General features: G+C 38.0%; 2 protein-coding genes across 2 annotated transcripts in view; one reads left to right on the forward strand and one right to left on the reverse strand.

Annotated features, from left to right (window-relative positions):
• The window catches only part of LOC110057300 (uncharacterized), a 4859-nt gene extending 1554 nt beyond the window's left edge, over positions 1-3305 (reverse strand). Inside the window, exon 1 of the mRNA XM_020763891.2 lies at positions 3150-3305. Coding sequence (XP_020619550.1) covers positions 3150-3198 — 49 coding nt within the window. The 5' untranslated portion in view covers positions 3199-3305. The remainder of the gene's footprint in view (positions 1-3149) is intronic.
• Positions 3306-14068: 10763 nt separating this feature from the next.
• Positions 14069-15482, forward strand: LOC110057284 (prostate stem cell antigen-like). The gene is made up of 2 exons (XM_089275764.1): positions 14069-14613; positions 14817-15482. The coding sequence occupies exons 1-2, from the start codon at positions 14565-14567 to the stop codon at positions 15173-15175; spliced, it is 408 nt and encodes a 135-aa protein (XP_089131890.1). The 5' UTR covers positions 14069-14564; the 3' UTR covers positions 15176-15482.
• The last annotated feature ends 422 nt before the right edge of the window (positions 15483-15904 follow it).

A 15904-nucleotide genomic window follows, 5' to 3' on the forward strand; every position in this document is an offset into this window, starting at 1 on the left:
CAACCTATATCTTCCAATCCCGCAGTATTTATAACATAACCGGCAAAGTTGTGTGATCCGGTCATGATCAAGAAGCGTTATACTGATATGTAAATAGATCACAACTGTACGCCGCTAACCAACACTTATTTCTCTTTCGATTTAGATGAAAGTCGAAGATTAATCCTCTAGAATTACATGATAACAAAATTGTTAGACTCACAGAGTTTTTCGAAGGTTTGGAAATCAGCAGTGCGACAAAGATTCTGTGCAATAGCGTCGAAAATATGGCCGCGTAACATTATCTGCGGACCGCTTAGGGAACACATCCTTTTCGCTTATCCAACGAATTTCACTGCAAACTTTGAGAACAATTCACGTTGGTTATTTAGAGTTACGACTTAAAACGTGTGACAATGTGAAATCGGTAATTGTATGAAATGTTTCCTTCCGCCTTGCTTCCCGCAGCTTCAAAAATACAGGTCCAAACAATACGATTTTCAATCGATCGAAGCCAATGTTTTGGAGGTCATCAAGTCTCGAAAACTGCAACACGTACGTCGCTCTTATAAACATGAAGCATTCAACTGAAAGTAAAACACAAACTGGATTTAACAGAACCTTGACAAAATACATTCTCGGTAAGGACAAATGTAAACGGGCTATAAACACGCGTGGGAATCTTATGTTTAGTTGACGAAATTACCATCCAAAGCAGTCCTTGAGTTTTCTTTCCTGCTTTTCGTTTGCCTGCTCCTCCACTTCGTATCTAGCTTTCCATTCCTAATATACAAGCAGCTCGTCCGCAAAGACGTCTTCCCCGTCGTCGCTTGAAATATTGTAAATTGCTCTTAAAGCTCTAAGCAGTGAGTTCACAGTTGTCGAACGTGCTCGATCGAAGTTTATTTCGGAGCCTTCCGAATCGAAACTTAACTCTGACTCCAGTGACGAAAAAGAAATGATTCTGAGACAAAACTGGTACGTTTTAGTCCCAAAATACATCGAATCGATTAGTTTTGCGTTCTATTTTCTCGAGCAAATACAGAGAGTTGACTGAGGCGCTATTGTGTTTGGTTCCTGGGTAGACGTCATCAGGTACCGCCGCCCCAGACTCCCTAAAACACGGTCGTGAAACACTCAATCGCGACTTTGAAAGGGCATAGGAAATCGAGGATTCAACCAAATTCAAAAATTTCTTCGCCCAAATGCTTCAAATTAAGTCTAGATTTGTTTTAGCAAAAAAAAAATTTGGGGGTTAGGTGCACTTTAACAATTATATTGATTCCTCGGGCATGTCGTGTGCAGGTTATACTTAATCGACTTACTCCACACTCGCGTAACAGTGAATAAGACGTAACGACCTACTATGGAGTCAAAAGGAGCCTGGTCAAGTTTTACTTACGGGAATGAGTTCGGTAACAATTCGCGGTTTTATTTGTTAGTAATCCATTCCTCCTTACCTACGTGATATTATTTATTGAGGTAGAATTGTATTGTTATAATTATAAAGGGAAATGCCACCTAGGGTCGTCTTTATTGTTTGACACTGAAACGGCCGAGGAGTGAAGAGCGTCTAGACAGACCCATCATTTTCCACTTTTTTCTACTTGTTCAGTCTCACAGACAACTAGCATGTGCTCAATTCTGTGGAGAGAAACTCTTTTAAAATGTTCGTCATAGAAAGTGGAACTTATCAGACATCGCGCCTTCAGTTGTGTTAATCGGCTGCATCAAATAAGGAACTAAAACGTTTCCGCCCAATTTTGCGTTATTGTTTGTCTCAAAATTCCGTCACGAACTCTGAACACTTAAGCTGAAAAATCTGCTAAAATAGCTGGAAACGTTTTTTATTTAACAGTAAAGAACAAAGAACAAAGAATAAGGAACCCTTCACTGTTATCCACGTGCTTGGAAGCGAACTGAACCCATATCGATCACACCCTTCTCTCCTCCCACCCACTTGATTTTCAAAAGAACCGCTGAAAAATGTCTTTTGCCCCCACGAAGAGATATTGTTAAAAATGGCATAACTGGGTAATCAATTGTGCACAAAAATTGTCAATCATTTACCAGGTTTAGACCTCATTTATGAGTCAGCAGTTTCACTGATTGCTCGTCTATTTTGTATGAAACGATGCATGGATTTCATGACAAGTTTGAAATGTCCTTATGATGAAAATGTCTTAGGATTTCCGTTTTGGGGTATTTGTAATGTGAATTCAAATTTCCTCACTAGAATTTTGTTGCTTATTTGCTCAGGTGGATTTACTTTACTGCCTGATGAGCAAAGTGAATAAAACTCGTTGTTTCTAGTTACACAAGCGTTAAATTTTCACCAATGCCTAAAATAACGGAAGCCTGATCTTGTGCCATTTCTCTTGCGCGAGATTAAAACGCACGAGTTGTGAGAGCCATCTTTGTTCCTTGTTTGAGGGAAAACCAGGCCGGTAAACATAGTAAGTCAGGTATGTATTTCTTTCTCGTGTGGCGACAGTAGCACACTGCTGAAATCATCAGATGAGCGTTGAACGTTCTAAAACGTTTTCTACGTCAGCGTCTTATAAGAAGGAATTTCTTTTTTTTCAATTTGATATCTGCTGTTTGAAATTTTAAAACTGGGGAAAGACAATACGGACTACGGTAGTTTTAGCAGGAGTTTTTAACAACAATCTGCCGGGATCAGGCTAATTATTGCCATAAGCATTGTCAATGAAATCGGCTAATTTTACGATATCTTATTCAGGCCGTTTGATAAAAAGGCGTTGTAACTCAAAGGCTTCTATTAAATCATTATTTCAATATTTTAGCATTTTCCAGACAAAACCAAATTGACCACATTGCTTAACTGTTAACACAACACGTTGTGTTTGTATGTTTAAGGTCCTCACGCCCCAAATTTGTGAATGTGAGATCGCATTTTCTGAAGGCCAATTCTCAGACAAACAGACCGCTTACACACTTCTTAAAAGGAAGCATAGGTTCACAAGGTCTATCTTCAAGTTTCCGACTTCAGTCTTTTGTAATATAGCAGTACAGTATTTGAACGTTAACGCGCTATGCTATATATTCCGCATGGCAATTAAGTATTCGGTCAGTTAGGATTTGTTCCTGAGTTGTTCTATTAAAGAGTAGATCTTTTTTAATTGCACATCAATGAAAATAATACGTACCTGCAGAAAAACAAAGCAGTAGGGCACTGATTGCCAAGAGCCTAGCCATGTTCTCGAAGGAAGTATGTCGCACTGTATACTCTACGTCTCACAAGTCTTGGACCGCTCCCTCTTCAGACTGAAGGCCTAGAAACAAAATGTAACTTTTATCTGATATATTTTTAGTGATGTCAATATCAGCAAACCGCTCGTGCTATGGTTGCACGTACGTCACTTTTGCATCATATAAGGACATGTCTCCTCCCATCACTTCAGTCAGGAACTAAACAGAGAAAGCTTTCATTTAGCTGTAAAAATAAATTAAACAACTGAGCGAATTCGTGATTGGCGGTTTGAAGTTCTTCGACACTTTTGATTTGTGTTGTAAATAAAAAGAATGGGTATTCAAGACACCCCATGCATTCAGTGCTGTCAATGAATTTGAGAAATGACTTGAAAATCAATCAAACTTTGGACGCCGTTCAATATCCAAAAAGTATTAAGGTAGTGCCTTAGCCTTAGCGGCGAAAGAAGCTGTCTAACATTAATGGCATTTGCTGACTCATTTCCTTCAGGACACAGATTGAAACCTTGACCTGCACTGTGCTTCATGCAAACGTTTTGTGTCTTTTCTTCCCCCCTCCACCAAGTAAAAAAGAGAAAGAAGGGTTTGCAGGGGTGGTGCAGTGGAGGAGAGCGCTCGCTTCCTTCAATTTGGCTGGAGTTCGTGTCCTAGACCAGGCGTCATATTTGGATCGGTCAAATTTGCTGTTGGTCCTCGTCGTTGCTGTCAGGTTTTTTCTCCGCATTCTACGGTTTTCCGTCTCTCACAATACCGGAAATTCCATTACGATCTCCATGCACGTACACTTCATGAGTGTATTTCATGAGTGAAAATTCCTGCGTCTTACTTATATTTCTTGTGATTAAGGACTGTCGGCAACTGTTTTGTCCTTCATACTTTTCTCGTCAAACGTGAACTGTCACACGTGTTACATGTATGTAACTACCTTGCTATTAGGGCTGACCAACAATACGAGATTCAAGTATCTCAAAGCAGTGAACTTGAAATGACGCAGCTCGGGGTCATAATTACTTTTAGGATTCAGCGCTCTGTATAGCATAGTTAATATCCTGATAATGGCTTTGATTATTTTTGCTTTATGCTGACTAGCTTTACTGGAACAGCATGTAACAGTTGCGTCCAAAACCTAACAGGGACATTCGGAGAGAATTCAACATGTTTTTCTATTTATACAGCAAAATCGAAGCATATTTTTAAGACTGATTTCTTGCTAGCTGAACTGAATAGGAATCAAGGGTTTGCAATTACGAAACACTTTATTCCTCACAAAAGGCTCCAGCGGAAGTCGCACTAGCCGGCGGACTGAACCAGGAGAACCCATCTGAAGTATAGCCTAGTCCTACACAGCAAAATGGGTTTTCTGCAGGGATTGCTTGCAGAACTGAGTGAAATGTGCTCGATTCCTTTTTCTAAAAGAACTATTTGTGATGACTTCTTTTTTCCTGGTGCCACGCAAATTGTTCAGTGTTTATCGCGCCCCTCACCCCCGAAAAGTTATGTTCCTATCTATTTATATTCATGACTCGTACACAGGGATGGGTGTGCAGCTCGAACTGTCAGCCTGAATGTTTAATATACTGTCCAAGTAGGGTTACAAAGCTCAAATAAGATGGTAGTTACAAGGCACACATGAAAGTAAATACCACTCAAGCTTTAAAGCTTGTGCCACCGCCTGATACGAACACCCATAAACCCAGTGAGAAAAATGGGAACGTATTCACCAACCAAATACAGGAGCACTAACCTCCAGGGGCTAGAGGCGATATAAGATTTCCAGACCTAGAAAATGAAAAAATCTTAAAATAAAATTTGAGAGTTCGAGAGCTGAGACAAATACATTTGCGACTGTCAAACCTTATATATGCTTACAACAATAGACTAAATTAATACCATAGCGGCACACGTGCATTTTATACCAACAGGAAAATACTTACATTCTCTGTGACTGTCACTAACAGTTCAGCTTCGTCGAATGTAAATACATTTACTTAATGAAACGATCACAGAGACATTGTCGATCCTTTAGAGATCCCACATTATTAGATCTACCACAAGTTAAGACCAAATGTGGACAGACCTCGTTTAAGTTTTCGGCTGCGAGTGCCTGGAACAAACTGCCAAGAGAGATTTGCGAGCTCACAACACTTACACAATTTAAAGGCAAAACATTTATTTACCTAATAAACATGGATAGTGCGAATCACACTTGTACAATTTAAATTTTAATTTTTGTATATCATTTATACTTTTTAGATTTGTAATTGTAAATTCTATGCCTGTAATTCTTTATTGACTTTTTTGATGCTTTTTATACTGGTCACCGATTAATACCAGTCAATCCATATCTTGATCGACTGACCGGTTTTTACCAGGATAAATAAAATTATTATTATTATTATTATTATTATTATTATTATTACATTTCATTCAGAGCGCAAGAGTGCAAATTAAATACTACCGAGAGAAGATTTAGGTCTACTCTTGGTACCACACATATGATAAAAAACGTTATTTTTTGATCAATTTTACCAACCTTTCTATTTTGTCATAATTTAATACTAAAAGTCCACGGGTGCAGTAAGACTTAACCGGAACATAATAAGAGTAGAAATCCTTGAAATGTTATGTCGTAGAGAATTTTACACAAGACATAGCAATTTTTCTTGGACAATTCTGTCCAAGGGGGAATCGAAAGGAGCAATGAGGTTAACCCTATGTGAGGCACCGACCCGTGAGACAAAGCCAGACTAAAACACTGGGAACTCAATGCCCTATCTTTTGCCATAAGTGTGTGAGTTTTTGACGACCCCTGCAGATGTAATTACAAAGGTAGCACATTCTCCTCAGTTATTTTAAGACCCTGAGTGTTGGTCCGGTCTGGGGCTCGAACCTTCTACCTCCCGCACAGCAGCCTGGGGCTCTACCAACTGAGCTATCCAGGCGGCGGATGCTTATGGTGATCAGTGGTTCGAGGAGTTAGTTGTTACACAGCAAAGTCTGTTTGAGCCTATCTGAGAGTTGGTGGAATGACTATGTGTTTAACATTAGCCTCATACGCAGATGTTTTCATGACTCATGACGAGCCAAAAGAGCGTCTGTGTCAAAGACTACATTAGTGTTGGCTTCAAATCAACGCCGGTATCTCGATTAAAATCCGACCTTGTTAACCCTGCCTTTACTCGTGGCTCGGTGATTATTTGACTAATCGGTATCAGTTAAAACGACTTTGAAAATTGAAGCTGGGATCGAGGAGTATTACTTGCGAAGAGAGGAAAGGGATTGTTTTAATACTGTAACGAGAGTATTATTCAGTGTTTTATTGCAACTTTCGTCACTTGATCATAAAGATTGCGCTGACAACAATGAATTGAATCTTGATTGTGATTCCTACAACACGTTGGAGACTTCTTGTCCTTGGACAGGCAAACATGAGTAAGGTGCTGACCAGTGGCACTGTATGAGCTCAATTACAGAGATCGGTATTCACGCAGCATTGAAAGGTGCAAGGTTTCCCATCATTATGGGAGCACCGTTGCCATTGTACATCTGGGTTTTTGCATTGCGCCTTTGTGGCACAGGATTTCTTGAACGATTTGATTTCGACGTTGTCAGCTTTATACGTGACAGAGAGCATACTGCACCCCTCAGTATTGGCTGGACAAGATATCTTCTTTTTATGTTTGTTGCAGTCATCCATACTCTCCGTACTGTTGCAACTGTAGCACTTGTTGAGTCCAGAAGCTGCAACGAACAGATTGTCGTCAGTAACTGAAAATTGCAGGATAATTCATACGTTTATCTAATTTAAATACAAAAGTAGGAACTTGCGAATAACGTTTTCTATCTACTAAGCTACTTCCATCAATGAACAAAAGAAAGGAAATGTAAAGATAAAATGGAAGAGCAACTGGTTCAAACTGACCTGTAATTTATTTACATGTAATGCTGATGTCAACTAGCAGCCTGGCTCCGCCAACCCCTATGGTTGTTCCAGGCCTAGAAAATGAAAAAATCGTAAAATAAAATTTGAGAGTTCGAGAGCTGAGACAAATACATTTGCGACTGTCAAACCTTATATATGCTTACAACAATAGACTAAATTAATACCATAGCGGCACACGTGCATTTTATACCAACAGGAAAATACTTACATTCTCTGTGACTGTCACAAACAGTTCAGCTTCGTCGAATGTAAATACATTTACTTAATGAAACGATCACAGAGACATTGTCGATCCTTTAGAGATCCCACATTATTAGATCTACCACAAGTTAAGACCAAATGTGGACAGACCTCGTTTAAGTTTTCGGCTGCGAGTGCCTGGAACAAACTGCCAAGAGAGATTTGCGAGCTCACAACACTTACACAATTTAAAGGCAAAACATTCATTTGCCTAATAAACATGGATAGTGCAAATCACACTTGTACAATTTAAATTTTAATTTTTGTATATCATTTATACTTTTTAGATTTGTAATTGTAAATTCTATGCCTGTAATTCTTTATTGACTTTTTTGATGCTTTTTATACTGGTCACCGATTAATACCAGTCAATCTATATCTTGATCGACTGACCGGTTTTTACCAGGATAAATAAAATTATTATTATTATTATTATTATTATTATTATTATTACATTTCATTCAGAGCGCAAGAGTGCAAATTAAATACTACCGAGAGAAGATTTAGGTCTACTCTTGGTACCACACATATGATAAAAAACGTTATTTTTTGATCAATTTTACCAACCTTTCTATTTCAAGGTTTCCCATCATTATGGGAGCACCGTTGCCATTGTACATCTGGGTTTTTGCATTGCGCCTTTGTGGCACAGGATTTCTTGAACGATTTGATTTCGACGTTGTCAGCTTTATACGTGACAGAGAGCATACTGCACCCCTCAGTATTGGCTGGACAAGATATCTTCTTTTTATGTTTGTTGCAGTCATCCATACTCTCCGTACTGTTGCAACTGTAGCACTTGTTGAGTCCAGAAGCTGCAACGAACAGATTGTCGTCAGTAACTGAAAATTGCAGGATAATTCATACGTTTATCTAATTTAAATACAAAAGTAGGAACTTGCGAATAACGTTTTCTATCTACTAAGCTACTTCCATCAATGAACAAAAGAAAGGAAATGTAAAGATAAAATGGAAGAGCAACTGGTTCAAACTGACCTGTAATTTATTTACATGTAATGCTGATGTCAACTAGCAGCCTGGCTCCGCCAACCCCTATGGTTGTTCCAGGCAAACAGTACTCTCATTTTATTACTGATAGTTTGTGCAGTTAGCTAGTAGACATGAGATGGAGTACAAATAAAGATTGTTGTTGTTAATTTTTTGCTTGGAATACTTTGGAAGCGTCACTTAACTGAAAAATTGTACGGAATCTTTAAAGATCAAAGATCCCTGAGTTCACAATTTAATGTTAAATACTAGTTGGTTCTGACAAACTTTTTGAAGGAACATAAGAATCATCCTTAAAGCAATTTTGTTCATATTACCTTTTACTATATTGCCGCGTGTCTCGCAGGGAATGGGAACTCCCAGCTTCACGAAAGTGATTAGCTAAAACCGATATTTGACATTGCATAGTAAGCTCTCATTTGCATTGTTATGACCGAAGACACAGATATTTGATAAAAACCACGTTTGTATTAGAAATGACCGTTTGGTATCCAAAAAATCGCAAAACGTTCAATAATTTTGAACAAAAAGGTTTTGATATAAATATTAGCATAACAAAGTCAGTTTAAAAAGTCAGCCTTGAAACGCTAGTGATAAATACTAATAATAGCCTATTATTATTATTATTATTATTATTATTATTATTGACCCATTTGCAAGATGTTGCTTTGAACATTTTAGAAGTGGTGTTGAAATCGAACCTTTTTTCGTTTGAATGAGAGGCAATTATTGGTCAGTTCTTAAATGAAACTTGACGTCTCTTAAATTTGACTTAAGAATAAACTCGAAAGGAATGATTTCGCAAAAGAAAAAAAAAAAGAACACTTTAATGGCTTCCAGGATTGCCAACGGCTTCTTTTACAGCAGTCAACAATTTTAAGGCACGAAGGCTGCCATTTCATCAGCTCAACAAAACCTATCAAACATATGCTCAAGTCTTGACAAAGTTGGGTAACAAAAGCGATTTATAGGAATCGATAAACTGACCGAGTGAGCGAGAGATTTTGCCTTCACACATGGTCGTTACAATATGTACGTATCCGCAAATCACGAAATGAAAAGAACAGCCGGATGCACCTTGCCGTATATTTGCCGTGTGGTTTTAATTCAGAAGGCAGAACGTATTACATGTTCGGTATTAAAATAGTTAGCTTCTGAAAACAGATGGACTAAACAAATGAAAAGAAAGGAGGAAGAAACACTAACACGCAAACACTTACATACCAAGAATAGGGTGCTGCTTACCTTGGGAAAAATAAAGCATTACGACAGTGATAACCACGAGTTTAGTCATGCTGTTGGACGAGTTTCCACACTGAGTAAGGCTTCAACGTTCCTTGTTTCTAAGGGGATTTAAAAGTTGTAAAGTAGCATTTTGTTGTTGTCTGTGAGCAAACATGCGATATTAAAGAATTTTCAGAGGCTCGTTTTGGTGTGCAGGTGGCGTTAAAACGTTTCAATATTTAACAATGCATGTAGTTCATCAGTCTTAAACTTATTTTCATCTGCCTTTATTTCCACTAAAGAAGAGGAACAGCATATTCAAAACTGACATTAAAAACTCTCGTATAACACGTAGCCCATAATGCGGTGAACGTTTTTTAGACATGCTGTCCTTTGTTAGCTATCACCTGAAGAATAAGCTTGTGCTTGATGACAACCTTGAAATTATAATAATAATTTTAAGGGAAGCAAAGCGAGAACTATTTTCCCCGTAAGAAAAGCCTTTCATTGTTTGAAGATATCTGGTTATTTTGCTGATAATTAGTTTTCGGACTGGCTTAATTTTTTTGTCTCAAAAAATATGTTACATGGTCTTAAATTCTATTTTGGGAAACAAACGGGAACGGATTTCAGAAAGAAGTTATCTTGTACCACGTCTTTAGCATTGCAGCGATAAAATAGAGAGCAGTATGTTAAGTAGTTGTTAATGTTAAAAGTTCTCCAACAAAGGTAACTTACCTGAAGAAAAGATGTTTTTCTCAGTAGAGCAGTTTAAGCTTCCTTATAGGTTGGGGTTCTGGCTTTTGAATACCGGGTGTGATCTGTGACGTTTTGTCTTCCACCTATCTCTTTTATGAATAGAAGTCAAACAAGGCCTCGTAATTATCTAACAATAGATTATTGTTTTAAGTGACGAATGTTAGCCACAATTCCTCAAAATTGCCGGCGCAAAAACCCAGTTTGAGATACATATGTCCACAAGTAGGGAGTTAGGCTTCTCACCCAAGTACACAGCTAAAAATTCTAAATGGGATAATAAAGTTTAACAAAAGTGTTGTTCCGTTGTTCCCTGTGTGTTACATCTGTCGTAAATTGCAAAATGTTTGTTTCATTTTGTAATATCAAACCTGTCTAAAATAACAGTGAAACATTGCCATAATTAATATTCCGAATTGCCATAATTCGTTGTCTGCCATAATTCGTGCGCTGATTGGTTAGCAAACGTGTTTCTATAACTCGACGGAAACACTGACGTAACGATGGCGCAAGCAAAGAGAATTTACATTTTGATGATCAAAATAAACAAGCTGTTTTCTTTTTTGTCGCGGTATTTTCTAAAAGAAAACATTTTCTTCATGTTTCTATCGAGTTATAGAAACGCTCGTGAAAGTTTGGGAGAACTCGAAAAAGCTGTGGAAACACTCGCCTGTCTGCTCGCGTTCCTACAGCATTTCTCGTTCTCTCAAACTTCCACTCGTGTTCCTGTAACTCGATAGAAACACGGAACATGTTTTCTATTTCTTAATTAAACTGGTTTTACTATCGTAAAATTGTTCCTATTGGAATTGAAAAGGGTAAAAATGTAAGGTACTGAAAATATTTACATGGTACACACTTTTAATTACTGTTGTCTTTCAGATTTATGCAGTAAAATCCAATTTACCTATTACCTTAAGTTTTTATATTACCTGTTATTTCTAAGAATAGAACAGCAAAAGTCTGGATAGTTCTTAGCCTTATTAGGGACGATGGTGAAGATGATGATGACGATGGTAATTAGGTAATTAGGACGTAATTATTACAAGATGCCTGAATGTGTCAATATAATATTGCATAGCGCTTTTTTTCCCTTAAACATGCCGGTTTTTTTTTTCAGCATCTTTCTTAAGCTGCCACATATCAAAAAAGGCTCATGTTATTGTCATTTGTCTACTTTACTCGTACTTATTTTCGCGCGTACTTAATTTCTCGATTTCGGGTTAGCGCGATATTTCGCGACGTTTTAATTTCAGAGAGGTTAATTAAAGGTTTTATTTCATAAAATCGAGCCGCTGATCGAGGGTCCTGCCAATTGAAATGATGAGAGGCTTTAACTCGTCACACTGCTTGCATTTGGTCGTGCCACAGTGCATGCGAGCCTGCCGGGAGGCTACACCAGCCTTCTATCATCACTTAGCAATATCTTTCAGTGATATAACTACAAGGAACCGGTTAATGGTCAGTTTGTCGAACTGGAGGAAGAAAGTCATTCAGAAGAAGATGGTCAGGCAAGTCCTATAATTAATGATCAGCCTCTATAAACACAATTCTTATGTCGAGTAAGTCTGATTTCATGCAATTGTTTGAATTTGTAAATTTCTTATAGTAGCTACAGTTTTAGAGGTAGAACATTCACAAACTTTTGGGGCGTAGAAAGACAAAGCCCTTTGCCTAAAAAGTGGCTTTTGTGACGTCAGGTACGAGATAAGAAAAAATACCCTATAGAAAAAATATTATCGGAATTGGACCAGATTCTTATAGTTTGTGATTTTTTTAAGATACGACGCAGTCGGGCTCTATTGGCTGGGATTTGACTAAGGATATGCAGTGACAAGACCAAAAATACAGATATTTAAATATTACAGCCCAACGATGATGTTGAAGGAGCTATGTATACAGTGTGAAACCGCGTCCAACAATTAATTACTCGCTTTTCTGAGGGAAGGTTTTGAACTATATGTATATTTGTTTAATACAGAATGTTCGATTTTTTCTTTGGTTTATATTGAGCCAAATGAACCACCAAACTTCAGTTTCTTTAATGAAATAAACAAACTAAATTCCATTGAATGATGCTCAGCTCAGTAAAAAAAGGGCACCTAAATTACTGAATAGTGCGTTCTTTTTTTGTGTTTCATTGTTTTGTTGCGGTAAGGTACGGACATCGTTTCTTTTGTTATCATGGAAATAAAATGACGTACGTTCTCCAAGAACTACATCCTTATGTGAAAGTACAAATTTCATCGTAGCGACCAAGTGAGAATTGGATTTCTTGAGTACAGCAATCAAATTCTCTCAACAAACCTGAACGTTTTTCACTTATACATACTTTCTGCATGGTAGTTTATGTTTTAAAGCATAAACTTGATGACAATACAACGATTTTAGCATTGAGTTGTTGTGACCATTTCCAGTAATCCGACTTTAACAAGAAAAGCAAAAAAGGTTGTCACGATTTAAGATTCAAGCGTTTGAGCATGAATTAGAGTTGAAGTTTAGTAAAAGCGTATATTTGGCAGTGGAAGATGTTCGCCTTCGATCGGCGAAACTTTCACCATCACGCACATTACTATTCAAGGAATGATGCATGTTTTTTTATGGAAGGAGTGGGTGGGGGATTCTTTGCAAAGGAAATGATAAGTAATGGTAATAGCAATAGCAATAGCAATAACAATAGCAATAACAATAGCAATAGCAATAGCAATAGCAATAGCAATAGCAATAGCAATAGCAATAGTAATATGTAACAGTAACAGTAACCGTAACCGTAACCGTAACAGTAACAGTAACAGTAACAGTAACAGTAACAGTAACAGTAACAGTAACAGTAACAGTGACAGTGACAGTGACAGTGAAAGTGACAGTGACAGTGACAGTGACTGTGACAATAACAGTAACAGTAACAGTAACAGTAACAGTAACAGTAACAGTAACAGTAACAGTAACAGTAACAGTAACAGTAACAGTAACAGTAACAGTAACAGTAACAGTAACAGTAACAGTAACTATCAAGTAATATCAAGTGTAACTATCAAGTAATATAAAGTGTCGTCCGGATGAATGCAAAGAAGTAAAGGTGGAAATCAACTGCACGAAAGAAGAGGAGTTTTGTTTTTCAGCCGTAGTGGAGTTTGGCGATCCAGATGGTGACTTTTGCCCGCCTCAAGCTATATACTATGCAAACAGAGGCTGTGCAACAAAGGGGATGTGTGATGACAAATCTAGTAAACCGTTTTTCAGCAAAAAAGATTGCATATCCGCCGCTGGTGGATGCTTCCATGAATGTTGCAATTCAGATCTTTGCAATGACGGTAGTGCATTGCCAACGGTCAGCACCCTCTTGTTGCTGGCATGCGCGCTTGTGAGCATGCTGAGTCGCTGTCTCTGTGTTACTGCGATCAAAGTTGTGATTTCCTTCTTGCTAAGCCTCGTACAAGTACTGACTTGAATGAAAACGTTAAACAAAGTGTAAAATAAAATAAATTAAATATGCAAAATTAATGCCCCTCGAAATTGTAGAACCATTTACAATCCAGTTAGTACGTACAATGGGCCTAATTCCCCCAGCCTATCTGCCGAGGTTCAGAATAAAGTTTAACTTATTAAATCATTGGAATATTGATGATATGTTTTAGACTGTCTGTCTCAATTATGATTGTAAGTTTGACTACGCTCTGTGCGATGCAGATATGTTGCGCGTGTTTATAACGTGTAACGGATAAAGATCTCTACTGCCTCCCACAACGCGCAATACTGGTATGCCTTATAGTGCAACTGAAGCACTGTCTCTACGAGAAAGCCTTTTGTCCAATGAAATTATTCATCCGTTAGATCTGCAGTATGGCTAAATTTGTTGATAAAATCCCAGTTCAATTTAATAGCAACATAGCATAGAGAAAAACCTTATGAGATAGATGGTTTAAAGAATAATGCAGTGATCAATACTTCAAGTAATATTATAAATCTCTGAGAACAATATGCATTGTTTTTAAACTCTTATCAATTACCGATATCAAAGTCTTCTGTAGTCCTCCAGCTGCAATCATACAGCTGCTATCACGCGAAATTATGTACTTGTATCTGCAGCTGGTTACTTTAGTGGGAGCGCATTAACTGAAAAGTCCACCTGTATACGCTTTGCCAAAATTGTGCAGAGACCAGGATTGTAACAAGTTCCATGGGGAATTTGTTCATCACCTTTGCCATATTTCTTTGCATCTCTCCGGGTAAGTCATAAAACAACGTCATTTCTTACAAAAGAAAAGTAAGTGTTTTTTGTGTCAAAATACTGGAAGTCAATGAAGCAAAAAGCTGATGTTGAAACTTTAGAGAGTATTTCCCTTATCACGGACTCGAAAGGGATTTTATATTTAGCTAGGCATATGGCATTCTGTTGTCTAAAAAGAGAAACTTTACTTTTCCTTCCCAGGATCAGCTCTCAAGTGTTACCGTTGTGAAAGTAGCGAAAGTTGGATCGAGTGCGATGATAGTGCGAAGAATATTATAACCTGCTCCGTTGGGCAGAGTCGGTGTGGCAAGGTATTTAAACGAGCTGATCAAATATCCACATTCGCCAGAGGTTGTTTATCTGCCAAGCAATGCTACGATGGACCAGAAAACTTTGAGCTATGCAGAAAAGCACAAGAGAGGGGCTCCAAAGTCACATGTCAGATGTCATGTTGTTCCGGTGATCTTTGTAATGGAGCTGCCCACATGTCAGTTGTCGGCGGTCTTATATTGCTGACATGCGCCGTAGTAGCCACTGTAGTTTATATTAGTAAGATTTGACGCTTGTATTATTTCGCGACTAATTAGCTTAAAGAGCTAATATTTTCTAAGTATTAAATCTGACACCGGTCCTGAATTATACCGTAATTTTCTTGTGGCGTTATCGCTTCAAAGAATATGAAGATGAATGTTATTAGAAAATTAGGAGTTGATGTTGATGCCATTTGATGGGATGAAGAAGCAAAACAAAGTTAAATTGCTACCTCGTAATGTCTAGACGACTGACAGAAAAGTGCATGTAAAATTGCTCGTAATTCTTAAAATCTTGGGGTGTACACTGTTATTAATTAAAAAGATAAATATGGTACATTCAGCTCCAACAGTAGTTATAAGAATATGGGAGATTGGGCCCGTTCTAGCTTGAATCTCCGGAAAGTTTAATTTGGGGCAACTACTTACGTTCTAACACAATACTGCAAAATTATAACAGAGCAAACTGGCATATGAAGCACTTATGTAGTTCTTTTTTCGCTTGTTTGGTCACAACCGTCACATATGGTCTTAGTGTTCTAAACACAGTGGGGCTTGTCCACATTGGGCTGCCTGTGGTTTGAAAAGGCGATTCGAGTGGTCAGCGGTGGGTTGATAAATTCAAACTGGCGGATGCCTTAGTGAGCCGGAAGAATTAATACCACTTGAGATAGCAACCACAGCCCGCAGCGGGCGCGAAGCTAAGCATACCAGATCGGGCTGACATTTCCCGACGAAGAAAAATTGAAACCAACCCCG

The sequence above is a fragment of the Orbicella faveolata genome, unplaced genomic scaffold (genome assembly GCF_042242905.1).
Source record: "Orbicella faveolata isolate gen_17 unplaced genomic scaffold, um_ofav_v1 contig_1, whole genome shotgun sequence".
Classification (NCBI taxonomy): domain Eukaryota; kingdom Metazoa; phylum Cnidaria; class Anthozoa; order Scleractinia; family Merulinidae; genus Orbicella; species Orbicella faveolata.